Genomic DNA, 22,323 nt, shown 5'->3' with positions numbered 1-22,323 from the left:
ACCATGTTCATGAGGGTCCGCTTTTTGCGCCTACCGCGATAGCACCAATTTCACATTATTGTCAGCAATCACGAACTGATCACCGCCTCGTCATCCATATACCCCTAGACCCGCGTTATTGACTCACTGAAGTCATGTTTCACAATTAATTGCCAACATTTTGTTTTTACAATCAAAGTGGCATGCTCCGTGGGAAGTCAACGGTGACTTGTCAAACTGTCTCATACGTAAAATGTTTCTAGGCACGTAAGTGCTGAGCCTATGTTAATTATTATTTTAAATATGTTCGTAGAAAACATGCATAATACTAATACGATAGCAATATATATTATCTCTATTAAAATAACTGCTTGAGATATAAATTATTCCGGTAATGGAACAAATTCTTTTGATGTTATATTTTCAGTTCGTTTTTAACTGAATCATCGGTAGATTGGAGCAAAACATTAGTACACAGCGGATTGCTATTTCCGGCTTAGATGAATAACAGGTAGCATAACGGGAAGGAAAACTGAATTACCATGTGTTGTGATGTTTGATTGCAGGTTTCCTATTCACATATCTATTTTCATTTGCAAAGTTTGTTTCTTCACCTCCGACGATACGATATAGTTTGACTGGGCACAATACACGAAATAGCAGTTGTAACAAGTACAAAACAAGTGTGTAACAAATACAAGTGTGTAACAAGTACAAAATATACAAATTGTAAAATGTTCTGGAAAAGCAATCTATTTTAACATGTCTTGTCTTATGTTCCTGTTTGGAATCAATTCATAACACCTTAAACAATAATACAATTGTCAGTGAAAAGGTTTACATTTTCACAAGTCCATGATTTATTTATAGTCACCACTGGGTCATGGGTTGAAAGTAGTTCCTATGCAAATTAGCCAAGTCTTAATGAGGTCAGGTCTGCTGTCTTGTCCTTGGTTTTTATTGGCTGAAGATGTGCAGCATCTTGTGTGATTGGATGTTGAATTTAGTTGCATTTGGAAAGTGTGAAGTTTGTTCACTTGCTGTCTTTCTCCCAACCTGGCAAGGTGGTTTGAAAGTCATGGATGGAGGATTTTGACTTTGGTGAATTACAGGTTAGTTACACTTGGTTTTATATAAAAGGAATAAACTACAAAAATATGTTTAATTGTTGAAAGGTTAATTCAGTATTTATTGTAACTGAATTTATGCATTTGGTGGAGGTATATTTTGACCTATGGTTAGAAATTGTGGGTGTCAATAATTTCACTTACAATTGATTCAGATTAATGTTTGAGTCCAAACAGATTGTATGTTTACTTTACTGGTGAGAATTAGCATTTCCATGCTAATTAAAACATACATATTTTAGGTCCTTGGTGTTTTGTTGGTGCCTCACAACATGTGGCCAGTTTGAAACAAGTTGTCCCATAGATGGTAAGACACGTTGATGTTTCATTGTTGTTTTGAAGATGCCAAATGTGTTCCATAATTCCTAAGGATCTTAATATGAAACTGAACCATTGATTTTGTGATGTCAATTTGTTTTGAGTTCTTTTTATATGTTCAGTGGTAGTGCTGTGATTGTTAATTATCTGAACAATGTGCAATGAAATGAATGTGATAAAATAGGTATTTTGATGGAGTGTTATATATTCATATACATTGTTTCAGACTTGTATTATTTATACAAACTACCGTAATAAATCTGGACTACAGCCTCAACGGAGTTGTGTTGTTGAGTCAGAGCCATCCCCGTTACAAATTTGGAGCCCCAGTGAGGAATGTTGTGAGCTGTGAGCACCTTGTCAACCACCCTGGACCACCGCTTCAGAATCACCATGTGAACTACCACCAGAGACTGTGAGACTGACCATGACATAACCATGAACTTGTGATAATGTGATTGCCAACCGTACTCCCTTTAATTCAGTTGTATTTCTGAATACATTGTTTGGGAGAGAGACAGTAAGTTTCCAGGCTACCGACATGTTATGCCTGTGAGCTATTTATTGCTCCTGACTGTTTCAGGTATGTAGCCTTGTACCGAATTTTATTCATGTATTAGTGATATGCTGTATGTGATTTCCTGAATTGATTGCATTTTGAGGCTGTATGTATTGATGTGTTTTTGCCTTTGATTTTATTATATTTTAAGTTGTTGTCATGTGAAACCTGTGTCACTCATTTTAGACAAAAATCCAGACTAAGACACTACTTTGACGTGCTTGACTGATTTGCACCATACATTTTTCTAGACACTGCCACTTGCTAGTACTTCTAGTGTGTAGACAAGGTTGACACTCAAGATGTAGGTTATCACTTAAAGTAACAATTAGACTTAGGTATTGCTTAGGTTTTTGGGTAACTTCATGGGGTTTAGTATTATTCTGGTCTTCCTTGCTGCAATATTTTGGCTAGGGTCTGGTGTGTGGTCTAGAAACATGGCATCAATGGAAGAGGAAGATGTTAAAATTCTAGTAAAAACCATAGAGGAGATGGGTATTAAGCCTAAGGCTGATAATCTTGATGTGTTTAAACGTTGGATGACAGATTATCTGGCAGCTCAGGGAGAGTCTCCTGCTCCATCAGCATCAGTAGTCCCTTCTATCACAGTTAACCAGCCGCCTAAGATCTCGACTTTTATGGGTGAGACAGGCAAGGGTGAGGTATCGTATGCTGTTTGGCGGTATGAAGTTGATCGGTTATTACATGACAAATAGTATTCTCCTTCTGTACTTAAGAATGCTATCATTTGGTCGCTAAAAGGGAAAGCGAGTAATATCATGCTTTGTATGAGTACTGATTCCAGTGTGGATGAGCTGTTGTCAAAGGTTCACAGTATATACAGGACTGTACAAGAGAAAACCTCTTTGGTTGGTGCCTTTTATAGTGCAAAACAGAGGGAGGGAGAGTCTGTTCAGGAATGGGGTTGTCGTGTGGAAGAGCTGTATGCTCGAGCCATCGTGGCTGGTGCATTGCATAAGTCAAGAAGCACTATGCTCTGTATTTTGGGAGGGTATGTTGCAACCTCTTAAAGATGCTTCTGGTCATATGTTTGATTCAGTTAAATCTTTTGATGATTTGAGAGCCGAGATGCGATGTATCAACGAAGCACGCTCCTCCACGATGGTTAACACTGACATTCCTAAAGTAAAGCAAACTGCTAAAGCTGCTACATCTTCAGACACTGCCGAACTTGATGGTGTTGTGAAACAACTTGCTGCTGAGGTTTAATCACTGCATGATTATGTTTCCACTTCAGGTAAACCCAGTTCTAGGTCACAAGGTCGTTGGTCTCAGGGTCGAAGTTATTCTTCACAACAATATACAGGCACTGTTACTGTTCAGGGTGATGTTGTTGAGGATGATGATCAGGGTGTTAAGTGTTATCGTTGTGGACAATATGGTCATGTGCAGTATGGGTGCAGTGTGAACTTGGATCATTTCAGGGGAAGAGGTTTAAACAGGAGAGGGTTTATGAGAAGGGGACGTCCGTAAACCCACATAGTAAATCACTGTCCCCACCAGGTCTTGGTTTGCCAACAGGTCTTTGTGGAGAGCCAACTGAAGGGAGCATTTCTGTTGAGGGAGTTTATAGTAAGGCTTTGTTAGACACAGGCTCTACAGTTTCCACTATTAGTGAAAGTCATTACAATTCACACTTCCGTCATTTTCTGCTTCATCCACTTAAGACAATTCTTGAGATAGAATGTGCAGATGGTCAAAGTTTACCTTATTTGGGATACGTCATCAGATATAGTGGCTCATGGTGTAGACAACATGACTGCATTACCTTGTGTGTTCTTGGTAGTACCTGATAGCAGATATAACCATACTGTTCCTATTCTGTTGGGTACCAATATACTACAGACTATTATAGACAGGTGTAGAAATGACAGGGGTCTGAGGTTTTTGCAGGATGCAAATATTCATACCTCTTGGTACATCACATTCCGTACTATTGTAATTCGGAATAAGGAGCTGCAGAAACGGAACTACAGATTAGCTCTGGTGAAAAGTGCTGAGTCAAAGTCTATTGTTATACCTGCTAACAGTAGTGTGATCATTGAAGGTTTTGTTGATAAGCACATTAGTTGTGCTCAGACATGTGCACTGTTGCAGGCTACACCTCGTTCAGTCATTCCTAGTGATTTGGACATTGAACCAACTGTGTTTATCTATTCTCAGAACCATCATGTGTCAGTTAAAGTGGGTATTAACAATGTTACAATAAGGACAGTGGTTGTGCCTACAAAGTCTGTTTTGTGTGAGATGCATCCAGTTACTGTAGAGGATATTCAGTCTCCCACTTGTAATACAAGTGAGGTAGTTGGACTTAGTGGTGTAGATGGTTTGTCTGTTCCACTTCCGGAGGGTATTGAGTGTGAGACAGAGACACTATCACCTGAGGAATTACGGTTAGGTCAAAATATCATCTCAAGTTATTGTGACATTTTCTCGAAAGATGATTTAGACCTTGGGTCATTCATCTGCAGTGAAGCATAGGATAGAGTTGACTGATGTCCCTTTTAAGCAGAGGTGTAGACGCATTCCGCCTTCCATGTTTGATGAGGTTAAGTCACATTTGAATCAGTTGTTAGCTTGTGATGTTATCCGCCCTTCTCATAGTCCATGGTCTTCCAATGTTGTCTTGTGTAGGCCTAAAGATGGTAGACTTATGATGTGTACCGACTACAGACAGTTGAACCTTCGGACATTGAAAGATTCTTACGCTCTGCCGAGAATTGAGGAAATTCTGGATAATTTGGGTGGAAATAGTTTCTTTAGCAAACTGGACATGAAATCTGGATATTACCAAGTTGAAATCACAGGAGCACAAAGAAAGAACTGCATTTACGGTTGGACCGTTAGGGTTTTTCGAATATAACAGTCTCCCATTTGGCTTGTGTAATAGTCCTGCGACGTACCAACGTCTCATGGAGCAGTGTTTAGGGGATTTGCATCTCCATTTGCCTGGTGTATATTGATGACATTGTGTTTTCCAAGACATTAGATGAGCATCTTGACAGGCTGGGTAAAGTTTTCCAGAGAAGCAACTTGAAAGTAGCTCCCAAGAAATGCCATTTTTTTTCAAACGGAAAGTCTCTTATGTTGGTCATATTGTGTCTGAGAGGAGTAGAACCTGATCCTGGGAAAGTTGAGGCTATTCGGAATGGGCCGACACCATCATTGCCTGAGGAGGGAAGACGTTTCCTTGGTTTCGCAGGTTACTACCGTCGGTTTGTTCGCAATTTCTCTCAGATTTCCAGACCATTGTGTGATGTTTTTCCAAATCCCATTCCAAAGAAGAGACGAAAGAATTCTGCTAATACGGTATGGAAATGGGACACGGCACAAGAGCAGGCATTTCAAGAAATGAAGCACAGATTAACATCACCTCCAATCCTTGGTTTCTGTGATTTTTCTTTGCCGTTTGAATTGCATATGGATGCTAGCACAAAAGGTCTTGGTGCTGTTCTTTATCAGGTTCAGGATGGAGAGAAACGGGTCATTAGTTACGCTAGTCGTGGTCTCAAGAAATCAGAACAACATTATTCTGCTCATAAGTTGGAGTTTTTGTGTCTCAAATGGTCAATAAGTGAAAAGTTTCATGATTACCTTTATGGGCACAACTTTGTGGTTTTCACAGATAACAACCCGTTCTATGTTTTGACAAATCGCCCTGCATGGCCAGGCCAATGGGGATGCAGATGCGTTATCGAGGGTCCCAGGACAGGTGGAAGAGTTGGGACAAGTTCACACAGAACGGATTTAGACAGAATCCCAGTAACTTGTTCAGCCCTCTGAGATTCAGAATGCGTCTGAACCCTCCGTCCTTTTTGGTCACTAGGAAGTAGGTGGAATAAAACCCCTCTCCTTGCTGACCCACAGGAACCACCTCGATGGCTGCCTTGTTCAGTAAGGACTGAACTTCGGCACGGAGCGCTTCCGCCTTGTCGCGGGAGGTCGGCACAGGTGTGTGCCGAACCCCGGAGAAGAAGACGGAGGATCTCGCCTCAACTGTGGCAAATGGCCATCCCTGAGCGTGGACAGGACCCAGGGATTTGAGGTGGCTGCCTCCCACTCCCGGAGGAATAGGGACAACCGGCCGCCGACAGGGACGTGTGGCATGAGGCAGTGCACCCCCACAGTCGGCAACTCTCCGCTTACGTGAGTGGGGGGCAATAAGGGCTCTGGGGAAGGAAACAGCGGGAAGCCGGGGCTGGCTTCCCCCTGCCCCGAAAAGGCTGCTGCGCTTGAGCAGGCCTGCCCTTGCCTCTGCGCCTTAAGCGCTCGCTTTGACTGCAAAGGGCAGTCCACTTTGCAGCTTCCTTCGCCCGGGGCAGAAGGATCAGCCGAAGCGAAGGGGAAGGCCGAAGGAACGGAAGGCTGCTCAACAAAGGCTTGGCTTTGAAGGTAAAACAGAGGCCTGCAATCCCCAACAAAGGCTTATAAGAGTCTTTGAAGCCATAACCACAAGCGGCGCAAGCTTTGATCCATCAGGCTGGCAAAGCACTGCTATCCCGGCAGATGAGGTAGGCTGAGTGGGCTGCAGCGAGCACTTTGATCCACCAGCTGTCCCTGCAGAGCAGACAGGTAGGCTGAGTGGACTGCCACTTTAATTGCTGGGCTGCGCACTCTTCGAATGACCGGTACGCAGACTTCAGCGTAAGTGAATTATTAGGAAAAGGGGGAGGCGCCTGCCCTGCCTGGCCGAGGCCAGGGAAGATGAGGGCGACCCCCTAGAGTGGCGGAAGCAAAGAACCACTTGTCCACCACTGGCGGCTCGAACAGCGCCTCCTCTCCCAACTGGTACCGCTTGCGCGGACGTCAGGCAAATCAAACCGCGTGCGCGGGCACCAGTCAAGAGAGGATTGACCACCTCACTCACCAGTGATGGCAGAATGCGGGCGTGCCTCGGCTGACCCGGCTAAGCCTAAAGCCTCCCGAGGAGCGAAACTCCCGCGAGGGTCGTGGGGCCTGTACAGTAACGGCCACCTGAGGCAGGATTTCGGCGATCTTATCCCGAACCTGCCGCAGGGACGAGCCAAAGGAGTACGGAACTCCCGCCTCCGACTCCTCCCTCCCTTCATCATCCTCCATATCAATCTCGGCACAATCCTCGGCTGCCGTACTCTCATACTCCTGAGAGCCGCCAGAGGATACGCCAGAGGCTGAACAAGAAAGACTCAAAAGGTCAAGAGACGCCACAGGGAATGAGTCACCCTGCCAGGTGGAACCCGCGCCAGGTCGCCCAGGCGCCCGAGAGGAACCTGCCGCAACAGGCTTCCCGGGCAACCCAGACTGGCTGCCATGCGCCGAGGTATCCCCGAGCTGGTCGGTGCCTAGGCGACCGCCAGTCAGGGCACCAGGCGAAGACAGGGGTAACCCTGCATCGCCGGCGCCAGGCACCTGTGACGGACCTGAGCGTGAAGCTAGGTCGCCACCAGGCGCCGAGGGCGCGCTATCCCCACGGGATCAAGCTGCCCGGGGAGGCGCGTTCTCAGCGAAACTTCGGGCCGCAGCCAACCCCATTCAGATGTATCCGATCGGCCCCGACGACCGGGCTGAGCTCCTTACGGAGCCCAGCCAACGCCGTATCGATCAGGGATTTCACTGACGACATCTGTTCCTGAAACAAAGCAGTTAAAGAGGCAACAGGTACAACGGGTGCAGATACAACAGGGGGGGTGGCGGAAGCAGAGACAGGGGAAGGTTGAGATATAGAAGGAGCATTAGTTTTTTCAGGCGAAGCCTCCTTGGTAATCTTAGCTCTTTGGGGTGCGGCTCCACCGCCTTGCCTTATGGGAAGCGGCTCCGCGCGCGACCCCCTTTTTTTCATGATCAGCCATGTGAATGCTTGGGCCGGGGGATCCTGAGCCCAGATATCACCCCCGCCCGAAGCAGGTTGCTGTAAACAGCCCAAAAGGTGCAAAAGGGCACCATGCTGCCTTGAAATCGCGTGATCAGTCTGCATGAGACATCTTAAACACACCGATCGGCGCGTATCCCTGGCGGGAATGGCCAGATGTCAGGATTCAGATGAATCCAGGTTTAAGGATTTAAACTGCAACAAGTAAAAACCGCCAAACTGCAGCAATCGTACCCCATACACACATACATATATGAAAAACAGCTGTTCCTGAGAATGGGCTTTCACACCCCAACTAATGCATGTCGACAAAGGTAGCATGCAGTTGACAATAACCATCAATACGCACTGCAACATAACTAACAATTACGACTTTTTCAGTGCTTTAAAGACTGCGAGAGCATGTCTTGCAGCGTGAAGATAGAAAATGCTAGCAGCGGAGATAACGCCCTACATGTAACAACATATAAATAAAAATTACTATAACCACCCGTAACATTGAAAAACCACACGGGAAACCAATGAACAGGGAGGCTAACGAAGGGACCTGTCCGCCATCTTGACTGCAATTATGGGTATGGATCTGGTGGCTTTCCCATCACAGTTCTAAGCCTTATGTTTGTTAGTTGTTGTTACCACAACACAAATATCTGAACTGATCTCATTACAAGCAGTATCAGCACAATGAACATTTAACAACCAATAAAGAGAGAAAGCAGCCAAAACATATTTGTTTCAAAAGGAAAATTATATTTTGGAGTGAACTTTGAAAGATATTTTGATTGAATCTGAAAATTGAATAAAACAAGACTCTGGAATGTGCCAAGAATGTGTATCAGTACTTCCCAAGGACTGTGGACAGTCTCTAAATGTTTAACATACTGAAACAAGAGAAAGACAATGATTTAGAACAATGACAATGATCAGTCATACAGACAGTAACTGTCTTATGACAACTGTGTTGTGTTAATTTCTTTAATTTCTTTATCTGTGATATGTCATCAACAGAGTCACATTCAACAAAATTTGACATTTCTGGAACATAATGGTTTCATTGCAGTAAATGTTGATGTGATGTTAGTGAATTTTAATCATACTTGGCTAATTGCTATTTTGTCACACAGCTGTGAGCTCAAAGGTTACAGTGATACTTTACTTCTTCTATCTAGTCATGACATGACAGTTTTGCTCATTTAAAATAGCAAAGATTATGATTATTATTTCCGTGTCATTAAACAATGTAAGGTTTAGCTCTTTTTTGTCCATTTTTTGCATTATGATCATATCTCATATACCGAACCGAAACGGACCGAACCGAAGGCCTTGTACCGCAATACATACCGTACCATGGTAAGAGCGTACCGTTTCACCCCTATTGAATTCTCAATGAAGGATTTTCCTACCTGTTGACAGTCTTGATGGGCAGAGATGTAGACAACGTAGCAGTTGTACTGCCACCAAATGCTTCATACAGCCTCAGAACCATGGCACCATCATCGTCTTCCGACTGGAGGAAGAAACAGGACATTCCATTCAAACTATAGATCCTGGGTTTACAGAAATATCCCTACTGTGTGAAATTATACTTTATTGTTGTTGCTTAATCCTGCACACAGCAATATTCAAACTATATTGAGACAGTATGAAAATAATGGATTCTGGACCAGACTATACAGTAATTGACATTGCATTTGGGATACACTGAGTGAGGTGAGGTGAAATTGGGTTTAACGTCGTGCTTGAGAATATTTCACTCATATGACGACGTGCATGCGTGTGTATGTGTAGGTGCGGCTGCTTGTACTAGCCCAGACTTAAGCTGGTTTTATAGTGCCAGCTCACTGAGATACCACTCAGCAGTGAAGCAGGAATACCCCACTCAGACAAATTGTACTGACTCTGAGCCGACCAGTCCTTGTTGTACACATTAATGCCGAGCGCCAGGCAGGGACCATCAAGTACCATATTTTAACGTCTTTTGGTATGACGCTGTCGGGGATCGAACCCGCAACCTTCCGCTCTCCTACACTGAATGAGTTAGTGTAGGGAATCGAGCTCGGGTTTTCGGCGTGACGAGCGAACGCTTGAACCACCAGGCTACCCCATCGCCCACCTTGGGATACAGTGACAAGCATCACCAAGCCTAACTGCACCTTTCCCTTTGCTCGTCTCACAAGCATGGATTTGAGAAAATATATTCAAATCTTCATGGTCATGAACTCTAGAACCTTTCTGAATGACTTTCATGCGTGTGTGTTTGTGTGTAGGTTAGTGTGTCCTCTATAATGCAGAAGTTTGAATACCTCAGACACAGCATAATAACAATAACCAGTTCTTGTTTTATCAGGGTCCTGTTCCACAAAGCGATCTCAGCACCATAACTGTCAGAAGTCTGTGTTAATTTATGGGAGTTACTATCATTATTGCACTAAGACTGCTTTGTGGAATATCATCCCAACAGGGAAACAAATTCTTTTGGTGATAAAAGGCAAATCGTGAACTAAACCCAACATCATGTGAATACTGGGACAACCAAGGGACATAACTCTGAAGAGGAAATTTAAGGACAGGTTGGTTAGTTTGTTGTTTAACGCCTCACTCAGCAATATTCCACCTTTATGGCGGCGGTCTGTAAATAATCGAGTCTGGACCAGACAATCCAGTGATCAACATCATTGTTCTACGCAATTGGGATACGATGACATGACATTGTGTTAGTTGTCTCTTTCAACAAGCATTGGTTGCTGAAGACCAATTCTAACCCGGATCTTCACATGTATTTTAAGATCAGGTAAGTAACCTTTGTAATGGTAATTCTGAAGACAGGTACAATCTAACTTACCAGCTTGACTGTCTCCAGTATGACTTGTGGTGTGTCAACGGTGAAGTAGGAGGCACCCCCTGGTGGCAGGCTGGAAACTGGGGCAGTGTACACCTGTAGCGGGCTGTTCAGGTTGTAGGCCTCCTGGATCACACCCGCTGTCTGGAAAGTTCCTGTATGAACAACAAAAACACCATTCATCAACACCACCTGGTGACATCACCCATCATCAACACCACCTGGTGTCATCACCATCATCAACACCTGGTGTCATCACCATCATCAACACCACCTGGTGTCATCACTTCATCATCAACACCACCTGGTGTCATCACTTCATCATCAACACCACCTGGTGTCATCACTTCATCATCAACACCACCTGGTGTCATCTCATCATCAACACCACATAGTGTCATCACCTCATTGTCAACACACCTGTGTCATCAACACCTGGTATCATCATCACACCTGGTGTCATCTCATCATCAACACCACCTGTGTCATCACCCACCATCAACACCGACTGGGGTCATCACCTCATCATCAACATCACCTACGTCATCACCTCATCATCGACACCACCTGGTGTCATCACCCACATCAACACCTGGTGTCATCACCTCATCAAAACCACCTGGTGTCATCACCTCATCATCAAAACCACTTTGATCATACAGTATGTCAGCTTCTGGATAACTACTGGATTGCATACATATTTTATGGATAGATGTCCAATCCCTATACCAGAGATGCCAACCCTGAATCAATTGAAAGCGGAGTCATGCCTTGCTAAAAGCAATTTCCAAGCCCTGAAGGTGCGAGTTGGGGGTGAGCATGAGAGGGGGTTCAGGCCTCTTTTGACGGTGGGGATCTGGGGGGGCCTCCCCTATGAAAATTTAACCAAACCTGAAGAGGTTTTCAATTCTTCGAAGAGAGTCGTCCTTGGGGTACATATTATGCATTTTCCAAACTGAAAATGTCCTGTGACAGTTGTATCAATGTTTTTTGAATAAAAAGATTATTATTACTTTTTAATTTATTATCGGCCCCCACCTCACGGAGTTACCTCCCGTTAGCATGCGCATTCAACTGGAAGTAAACTCCTAGGCCCGATATCATCATTCCTTCTGCTGAATATATCAGTGAACAGAATTGCGAGAGGAGGAGGCCCTACCCAAAGGCGACTCTCTTCGAAGAATTGAAAACCTCTTCAGGTTTGGTTAATTCTTCTTCACAGAGATCGTCCTTGGGGTACATATTATGCATAAACACAGACTCCCAAAGACCGGAGGCCAGGGAGGAGGGAATTCTGTCCAAGCACACACAAATGGCGATGCGTTATCATGGAAAAAAATTGAACAGGCAGCCATAACACTCACCTGTCACTTGTCCCAGTTAAGCTTCCGGCGAGAGGCATTATGGGAGGGAACTGACAGGGAGGAATTATGCACAAAAGATCGACCTCCATACGTTTAGCATAGGCAATCGCACATGAATGCGAATGTCAACAAAAACCCACCCACCCGTGTCGATTAGTGAGCACCGTGGGGAATGTCAAACCACTCACAATCGACTTAATAACTCCTGAGAGAATCGAAGGGGGTAGTTAGCTCCTAGTAGCGGATAGGTCAATAATACACATTATTGTACAGCAGCATCAATAAACAAACCAATAAACCAAGACTCACTTGGTCAGGGTGGCAGGACACTGTCCACTGGAAGAACAAACGGCCAAAGCTTCGCCGCGATTACGGAATGTGTCGAGCTGATAGTGCCGTATAAACGCGTCTTGGCTGGCTCCAAATGGCGGCAGAGCAGATCTCTTCAATGAGGAGTGCCGATGCAACAGCTTTGATGCAGCTACTGCCCTGACCGAGTGAGCCTTCAACCCCTCAGGGGGAGGCTGGCCCTTAGCCTGATAAGCACAAATACAGCGAAACGAGCCAGCGGGACAAAGTCTGCTTGCTCGGCTGGCACCACCCTTCCTGCCACCGTAACAACAGAACAGCTGTGTACCCGTCTGGAGTTCCCTCGTTCGTTTGATATAGACTTTGAGCGTCTTCTACGGACATCCAACGGGTGAGTGCTTTCGTGGGAGAGGTCCCCGATGTGGAAGGCTGGGTAAGAGTGGGAAGTTCGATAGGAGCTGTCACATGGAAAGCGTGATCGACCTTCGGGCGGTAAAGTATCCGAGGCGCGAATGCTGACACGATCAGTGTGAAACACAGTCAGCGCCGGTCGGACGACATAGCATGTAAATCGCCGACCCTCGTCCAGATGTTACCGCCACCAGAAAAACAGCCTTCCAAGTTAACAACTGAATGGAAATAGCCGATAGGTGTGAGAAAGTTGGACCGGACAGCCAATCGAGCACAATTGACAAATCCCAAGGTGGACTGGTTAAGCCTGAGAGCAGGTCGAACCCGTTCAGCCATCAGCGAAAGCGCTATCGAGGGGTGCTGCCCCAGAAGAGCACCATCGACAGGGGTGTGAAAAGTGGAAATAGCGATGGAGTAGCCACGCGGATGGTCGAAGCCGCCAGGCCTTCTTCCAAGCGAGCTTGCAAAACTCCAATACTCGGACTAAATCCGCGAGAAAGGGATCTGCAATCCCCTATCTGAACACCAGCGCATAGCGGGACCACCTATCCTCATACTGAGCGTTTGTCGAATCCCGCCTCAAAGCCAGAATTGTGTCTGCAACTGCTGCAGGAATTCCGGCGTGCCTCGAGGCTAGACCTGATAGAGGGCCAAGCCACCCACTGAATCCGTGGATTTGGGTGGAAGCTCCGTTCTGAGTGAGAATGTCCGTCAGTAAGGTAATAGAACAGGAGGCTGGAGCCAGAAACCTGAAAATTACCGGAAACCAGCTCTGTGGCCGGCCAAAGCGTGCCAGTAGCACAAGCAGCGGGCTGGCTGGGTGGACAGCTGTGAAAGGACCACGGGGAATGAGTGGTAGCGGCGGAACGCATGAGACACTTTGCCCGTCCAATCCAGCAGGAAGGCGTCGACGTGCGCCCTGGGTCCGGTATTCCGAGAGCAGAACCACGGGTGTCTGATTCGTCCGCCCGGGCGCAAACAGATCCACCTGGAACGACCGTTACAACTGGGAGATTACTCTGAAAATCTGCCTGTCGAGCATCCACCGATGCGGGGCCAGGGATCGGCGAGAGAGCTGCGTCTGCTCGCGACGTTCTCCAGCCCGGGGAGATAAACAGGGAGTACCTGACAATGCGCACTGGTCGCACCAGAGGAGAAAGTCCCACGCCTCGGAGGAGCGCTGGGGACACCGTCGCCGCCCTGCTTCAGGATGTACGACATGGGCGTCTGGTTGTCCAACTGAAGACGGACTACCTGGCCTGGACATGCTCTCTGAAAGCTCAAAACCAACCGCACAGCTCTCAGTTCCAACACGTTGATGTGAAGGTGGGCTTCGCTTCGGACCAGAGTCCGGACACCGACAGACTGCCCAGAACACCCCCAGCCCGTGAGGGGCGCATCGGTCTGAACTGTGAGAGCTGGTCGCCGATTTCAAAGATCCCCCTGGTGAGATTCCGACATTTGTCCACCACTGAAGGTGAGGTGTCAACCACCGGGGACTGTGAGACTAAGCGCTCCAGGTCCTCCGTGGTGAGCCCACAGCCTTGCCAAAGCTTGCTGTATAGGCGCATCCTCAACGCGCCTGCCACACTACAAAGATCGTCGCCGCCATATGGCCTGGCAGTAGACGGAGCCAAGTCCGCATGCTGGTGCCTGGGGCTGGAGAGAAGAGCGAAGATACCATCTCCGAACTCTGGTGATCCGATTAGGGCGACAAGGAAAGCGAGATCCCTTGTTTGTTTGGAATGGCCCCAAGAAAACCAAAGTCCTGGGTGGGTACCAGGTCGGATTTCTTGAGGTTGATGATCCACCCCAGTCGAATTAGAATGTCTATCACTGTGTGAGTAGCATCTGGGCTTCGCTGGCTGTGTTAGTGCTCCGAGCAACCGGTGCGATGAGGATGCAGGGTAACAACGCGCCTTCCTTTTGCGGCGGCGAGGTAGCCGGGACTAACATGAGCTTGGTGAGGCACCGCCAGAGGCGGTCGATGATATGCCGAAGGGAGCACCCTGAATTGGTAACACATCCGTCGTAACAGAACCGAAGGTGCACTGAGCGATGGATGTATGGGCACATGCAGATCGCATCCTTTAGGTCGATTGGCGTGAGCCAATCAATGGCTGAACAGATGAGAGATCACCGGCGCGGTGTCTCCATCTTGAAGGATGGTACTTCTGGCATGCGTTTCAACCCCTTGAGGTTGAGAATGGAGCCGGAACCGCCGTCTTTCTTCGGGGCAGAGGAATACGTGGAGTAAAATCCCCGCCTGTTCCTCTCCGGTGGAATCGCTCGATTGGCGGACTTGTCCAGCAGAGCCTGAACTTCGTCGCATAATATGTCCGCCCTTGCCTGACATGACTGCACGGAGTGCAGCGATATGCGGTGAAGTTGGGTGGACCTCGGCCTTCCACAGTGGTAAATGGCCCGATGCTGGCGGTGGACGGCACCCAAGCATTGTTGGTAGCCTTCTCCCATTCCGGCAGGAATAGAAGCTGCCTCCCACTGGGATATGGGGGTAGGGCGGCGTCGCGTTGTCCCGAAAGCCCGGGCTGCTGGGCGTGAACACAACGGCGACAGCCTGATGGGTTAGGGAGAGTCGGGGGCAGACCTCCAGCGCCAGCAAGCTGGGAGCTAGTCGGCAGGACCGCCTTGCCCTACCCTTGGCGGACCGATTCCTCCGCCTACCCCTACCAGCGGCGAAGCCAGCCCGGCAGACTGGGTGTAAGGCTGCACCCAAGCGGAGGAAGGTGGAGCGGAAGCGAAGACACCAGCGGGTGCTCCAACAAGGCCTTAGAGTCGCTTGAAGGAGGCGGCTGCTGGCAGCAGCCTCCCGAATGACCTGCTGTGCCCCTGGAAAGGGAAGCGCTCCCCAGACGGAATGGGAGGAGCCAGCAAGGTCTGCTGTGTCGCTGCCGAGTACCGAGACGCGTCGACAGCCACAGCTGCGCATCCCCATGACTCGCACATCACCGTCGGCAGCAGACCCAAAGAGTCGCTGGCGGGAGGTGGGCCTGTACTTCCGATAGCTGGCCGGAGCAGCCACGACATCTTGCGAAATGTCACCAGCATGCCCTCCGCCTCAGGGCCGACCTCTGTATCGAGAGAGAGGTAGGCCTCATGGACCACCACCCTGACCTGCTGCATGGCGTTCCGTAAACCTCCTCGTAGTACTGCAGGCGCATGCCGAGAGCGCGCCAGGGCAAGCGGTGGAAGTAACACGCCTGCTGCTGAGCAGCCGGAGCTGCTCGAGAAGCGAGCCTCCCAGGGTGGCGGAAGTAAAAACACACTCGTCCACGATAGGTACCACGAACAGGAATCCTCCCCAAGCTGGTATCTCCTGACAAGCTCCGGCAGAATCAAAATCGGAGGCGAGAACCAGACAGAGGGATCCACCCACGTCCTGTACTTGCAGGGGCAGAATCGCGAGCTGCGTCTCGCGTAGGCTGCCTAGAGGGGCAAGCGCCGCCTGGCAAGCGAACTCAGCCGAGTCCGGAGCTGCTAACAGGCACAGCGGCCTGGGGTAGGTACTCGCGGCAATCCTTTGCGGACCTCCCGCAGAGCGAACGCGGAAGGCACGTCATGCTCCTCTACCTCCCCAGTATCCATCGACTTTCGGCCCGAGCCGAGTCCGAGAGTCCAGAGGCTGGGTCTCCTCGGAAAGAGGACCCTAACCCGACCCGGTGGGCTGCCCCTAGCACTAGGAACCACAGAGAGGAGGAGCAGACAGAGTGCCCCGCGTGGCCAGGCCTGCAAGCGTGCGGGACTCGGTCCGAGGCGCTGGAGGCATACCAGGCAGAACTGGTGCCTCGGCTCCTGGCATGGGGGAGGGCGCGGGGATGGAACCCCAGGAATACTCAACGGTCCCTGCGCCAACTCCGAGGGGGGACTGGGAGCATCTCCCCTCTCCCGGGCAGCCGAGGGCGTCCGGACCGAAGCCAGAGGCAACGGGTCTACAGGCGCCTCAAGGCTGAGGATCGAGCGAGCCCGAGCGATCCCACCCTGACTCTCCGCCCCGTCCAGAGTGGCGCGAGGAACTCCTGCGGAGCCCTCCAAAGACTCATGGGCCGAGGGACTTCTCACCCGAGTCCATATGTTGCTGAAATAATTGAGTCATTATTGACATGTCAAACCCACCAGTAGTAGCGGGAGAGGGGATTGGCTGTGGGATTTTTCCCTTCACGAGACCGCTTTGGGTCTTAGGCAGAGGGACCTGGGTAAGTTCCCCTCCGCGCCTCTCGCATCTCTCTAAAAAGAGTGTCAGCTGCCCTCCTCTTATGGGCACGGGAAAACCCAAGACAGATAGTACACACTTGGCGTCATGGCGGTTTTCTCCAGGCAGGCCACGCATTGGTCATGCCTGTCGGCCCGTGGAATGCTTTGTCCACAGACCGAACAGGAGGTAAAGGCCTGAAAGCAAACACGCGAAGCATGTAGCTAGCGGCGTACCAGCAAAGCATATATACTACGTAGAAAACATTGAAAAATGCGTGAAGGCTACCCGGAAGAAATAGTTGGTTGGTGATTTAGGCCTACATACAGAAATATGCAATTTCTGGGCATGACAGCAGAAGGAATGATGATAACTTAGAAATTAACTTAACTCAAATGAACATATTTACTAACATTCTTTCAAACATTATAAATTTACAAACATATTTGTATTTTCTAAAAAATCAGAGTTTTTTTATAGACAAATAGGAGAGTGGAATTTGTATCTGAAAATCGGAGTAACTCCTCCAAAATTGGAGTGGTTGGCATCTCTGCTATACATCTGACACCACAAAACAATGTTGCAGTCAGCTGTATATGTATAGAGCCATGCTTTAAACATGATGGAGCATTTGAATAGATGGTCCTATTTCAGGACATAACACTATTGTCACTAGGGCTGCAGACCTTGATTCGATTCGTTTTTTGATATTAGACCCTCGATCGATTTCTTCATGCAAGTAAAAACATCAGATTTTTTATTTAACACTTAGAGTCGGGATTTTAGCGTGAAATCCATCGTCAACTTGGCAGTGTCTACTAACAACAATTCTCATTCACTAATTAGCATGCAGGGGCAGATACAGGTTGCGCACCCTGCACCCCTCTCTGGATCTGCGGTGGCCCACCATCAAAACAATCACGTTTTGCCTTATTTCAGTGCTCGAAACCGCTCGAGTTGGTGTCAAAATTACATTCTGGCTATGTGGAAATAACTTAAATACGTATTCAAATATTGAATCAAAATAGTGATAATGGTTATCGGAAATTGAAACTAAGTATCAGATTCGATTTTCAATGAATCAAACTGAACTGCTGCAGCCCTAATTGTAATTCAAAACAATTTTTCTACATATCATAACAGTTGAATCTAGATGCTAAAGGTACAATATTTAATTTTGCATTGACTTGGTGTGATTTCTCAATGTTCAACATGACCTTTCTAACAGAAGCTTGTAGTTTGTAACAGTCTGGATTTGAATTGCATGTTTGTTAAATTCACATCATATTAATAGCTGAAGATCTGGTTTAGAACTGGTCTTCAACAACCTATGTGTGTCATTAGATGCCATTAATGGGAAAAGTACTATCCAAATACATCTGGTAAATTATTGATGACAAAAGTACCCCTGTGAAACAAGTTTAGAAATTTTGAGTATTTCTAAATCTTGACTAATAAATTACCATATCTTCCTCTGAGCGAGTGAGTGAGTGAGTCACAATTTAACATTGCGTAAGCTATATGAGTGAGTGAGTGAGTTTTACGCCGCACTCAGCAATATTCCAGCAGTAAATAATCGCGTCTAGACCAGACAATCCAGTGATGAAACAGCATGAGCATCGATCTGAGCAATTGGGAACCGATGACATGTGTCAACCAAGTCAGCAAGCCTGACCACCCGATTCTGTTCGTCGTCTCTTACAACAAGCATGGGTTACTGAAGATCAATATTCTAATCCGGACCTTCATGGGTAGTTTAAGCTATATTTCAACCAGATAGCAACATGATCAAGTTTGCACTGACTCAAAACTCACTTGACTTTTCATCCAGAGAGCTAAAACATACTGCTAATTGAATACATGATTGGCAACAAAACAAAGAGGGACTTTCTGAGGTCCATTCACAGAATCCAGATTGTCACCTGTATATGGCATGAGGGCATAGGTGAAGGCGTGGTCACCCATGTCAGCATTGGCGTCAGGAGCCTTGGTGGATCTTAACCTGGTGAGACAAGGTAATGCAGTCAGTATATCAATATATCTTGTAACATCATCCTTTGCTAACATTGTCATCCACTCCTATAATACTTTCATAGTATCATGAACCTATTCAACTATTCAGAAAGCTGAAACAATCATACACTGGGACTAGATTTTAGAAGCTCTCTTAGCGCTAAGATAAAGTATTGTGCACTGTTGCTGCAATACGATACAAATCCCGATACAGGGATGGCAATACGATACATATCACGATACTAAAATCTTTAATTCTAACACCAACTATAAAACACCTTAAGATCAAAACAAAGCCATTTGAAAGTATTTCATCAAATTCCGCCAGCGTTTTCAATGTTCATTTAGAAAATGAGATAATTAAGTTTATACACAGACTTTGTGAATGTTAATAAAATGACACAGTTCCTGACGCAAGAATGTCCGAGAAACTTATGAAGGGAAAATAAGTATGCATATATTTTAATCATCAAACAGAAGTAAGTCTTTCTTGACAGATATCATGATTCGGCAATATTCAAAGCAAAACATTGATGCATCTGCATAGTGGCCCATTTGGAGTATAGCATCGGGATATATGACAATGTAAAACTTTGTATCGATTCACCGTATCGGCGGTCCATGGATCGACGCATCGATGCGTATCGATGAATCGTCACACCACTACTTACGACTATCATAGCACTAAGAGAGCTTCGAAAATCTTGAACAGATCTATTTCTGAAGCACAGGTTTATGGCAGACATGAACAAACAGAATAAGCCAATCATACCTTCTCAACTGCTTTAATGTCTTGGCAAAAACTTACATGGCAAAGTGACCTACGTAATACAATGATAAATGAGTGAGTAAGTGGATTGTATGAATGAGTGGGTGAACCATGTCTGAGTGTGTTGGCTTGGTTTAGGAAGACAGTCAGGAGTGATGCAAGTTTTCAGTTGGTGAGTTTGTTTTTAAGCTGCTTTCACCAATATTCCAGGACATTCATGACAGGAATGCCAGAAATGGGCTTTACACATTGTGCCGATGGAGGGTATCAAACCTGGGTTTTCGACATGAAGAATAAACGCTTTAACCACTAGGCTCCCCCGCTCCACTGCAGGGTTTGAATCTTTACTAATTTGCTGAAACCCATGTGTACAGTTGAATAGAAGTATGGCTGTGATAATGGTTACTACTGGTTAAAATGAACATACTTGAAAATCTTCAAATTTTTGTGAAAATACTATGAAAAAAAGGACTTGGAACTACCACAAAGCAACTCAGAATCCCTGAGAAATTCTGCCTTAACTCTCACTGAATGCACCTCCTAAACCTACCTTTCAACTCTTACGCTACAGGACCACCTCCGTGGTGTAGTGGTGTTAGAGCGTCCGCCCAGGGAGCAGAAGGTCGTGGGTGCAATCCCCGACCATGTCATGCCAAAGACGTTAAAATATGGTACTTGTTGGTCCCTGCCTGGCGCTCGGCATTAATGTGTACAACAAGGACTGGTCGGCTCGGAGTCAGTATAATGTGTCTGAGTGGGGTATTCCTGCTTCACTGTGGAGTGGTATCTCATTGGGCTAGCACTATAAAACCAGCTTAAATCTGGGCTAGTACAAGCAGCCACACATACATATACACATGCATGCACGTCGTCATATGAGCGAAATATTCTCAAGCACAATGTTAAACCCAATTTCACCTCACCTCACCTCACCTTACGCTACAATTTCCAATGAAGCCAATATGTTGCAATGGCATCAAAACATAGCAATGTCAATATCCCAGGATGTCTCTTCCAACTTTCAAATAAAAATTGTTCTGAAAACATTCATGCAGTGAAGTGTCTACAGTATTTTTATCCTCACAGTGAAAGTCTCATGACGTTATCCTCAGTGGCAAATCCATATTTGCAGTCATTCAGGACGGCCAGGCCATGACCGTACTCATTGATGACGGCCCACTTGTGGCTGCACACCTGGAAGTATAAGGATCATGGGTTCAAAATTGTATTGAAAAGATCAATGCTCATGATGTCAGTTACTGAATTGTCTGGTCCAGACTTGATTATTCGAACAGCTGTCACACAACGAATATTTCTGAATGTAGTTTTAAACAAACAACAACCAAACGAACAAACAAACAAGGAAAATTCTTTATTAGCTAATCATATTTTTGCAGAAAAATAAAATGACATTTTATTTGTAAGAGTGAGTGAGTGAGTTTAGTTTTACGCCGCACTTGTCAATATCCCAACTATATGGCGGCGGTCTGTAAATAATCGAATCTGGACCAGACAATCCAGTGATCAAACAGCATGAGCATCGATGTGCGCAATTGGGAACCGATGACATGTGTCAACCAAGTCAGCGAGCCTGACCACCAGATCCTGTTAGTCGCCTCTTACGACAAGCATGGGTTACTGAAGGTTCATTCTAACCCGGACCTTCACAGGTATTATTTGTAAGAACTTTTAATCTTCATATTATCTGTAACTACAGTAATTACAAACAACACTAATTGCAATGTCTAACCTTGACAAGAAATTGTCTCCTAGCCATGGAGGAGTAAGTACCAATAAGTATTAACTACGCTGAACCCAAACTGAACAAAGAGCCACCAACAGACCCAGGAATATTCTGGTTAGAATTGGTCTTCAGCAACTAATACTTGTCATAATTAGTCGCCTAAAGGGCTCAGGTGGTCATGCTCACTGACTTGGTTGACGCATTGAATCCCAACTGAGTAGATCAATGCTCAGGATGTCAATCACTGAATCGTCTGGTACAGATTCAAATATTTGCAGACTGCTGTCATACAGCTGAAATTTTGCTGACTGCAGTATTAAACAAACAACCAGACAAACAAACAAACATCTCCCACCAACAATAATAATGTACTGAACATCTCCACTCACCTCGTACTTGGCGGAGTCCCAGGACGTGTTGTAGTGGTGCGTGGGTCTCTGTAGGTGGCCAAACTGGATCTCATATGTAGCCTGGGTTGACGTCATGCTGCTTGGAAACTCAACCTTCAGGAACTTGTGGCACTCATGCCAGCTCACCTAGAATAGTAATAGGTTCACACGTAAACAGATACTCACAATGAGATACCAGTCTTTAGGGTGTTGTGCCCTGTCTGCCTTCAGTAGGTGATAGTCATTGACAGTGTCTAAAATGGTTCAAAATGCCAGGCTGCTCTCTGGACCAAAACACAACAGAAGCTGCTGGGACTGACTTAAAGGCACAATGTCACACACTTTCGACATTTATATTGGGGCGTATGCACTCACTCTAGCTTCCTATTGACTTATTATCCCTTATGACTTGCCTGAAATTGA

At 46.5% G+C, this 22,323-nt stretch overlaps 1 protein-coding gene across 1 annotated transcript in view; it reads right to left on the bottom strand.

Annotated features, from left to right (window-relative positions):
- The window catches only part of LOC124285266 (alpha-mannosidase 2C1-like), a 64,971-nt gene that overhangs the window by 3,432 nt on the left and 39,216 nt on the right, over positions 1-22,323 (bottom strand). Inside the window, 5 exon segments of the mRNA XM_046721462.1 lie at positions 9,256-9,359; positions 10,695-10,846; positions 18,908-18,987; positions 20,852-20,961; positions 21,901-22,047. Of these exon segments, the coding sequence (XP_046577418.1) occupies positions 9,256-9,359; positions 10,695-10,846; positions 18,908-18,987; positions 20,852-20,961; positions 21,901-22,047 (593 nt within the window).

The sequence above is a fragment of the Haliotis rubra genome, unplaced genomic scaffold, assembly GCF_003918875.1.
Source record: "Haliotis rubra isolate DU_JTF1 unplaced genomic scaffold, ASM391887v1 Scf357, whole genome shotgun sequence".
NCBI lineage: Eukaryota > Metazoa > Mollusca > Gastropoda > Lepetellida > Haliotidae > Haliotis > Haliotis rubra.
This window is presented reverse-complemented; position numbering and strand designations above follow the sequence as displayed.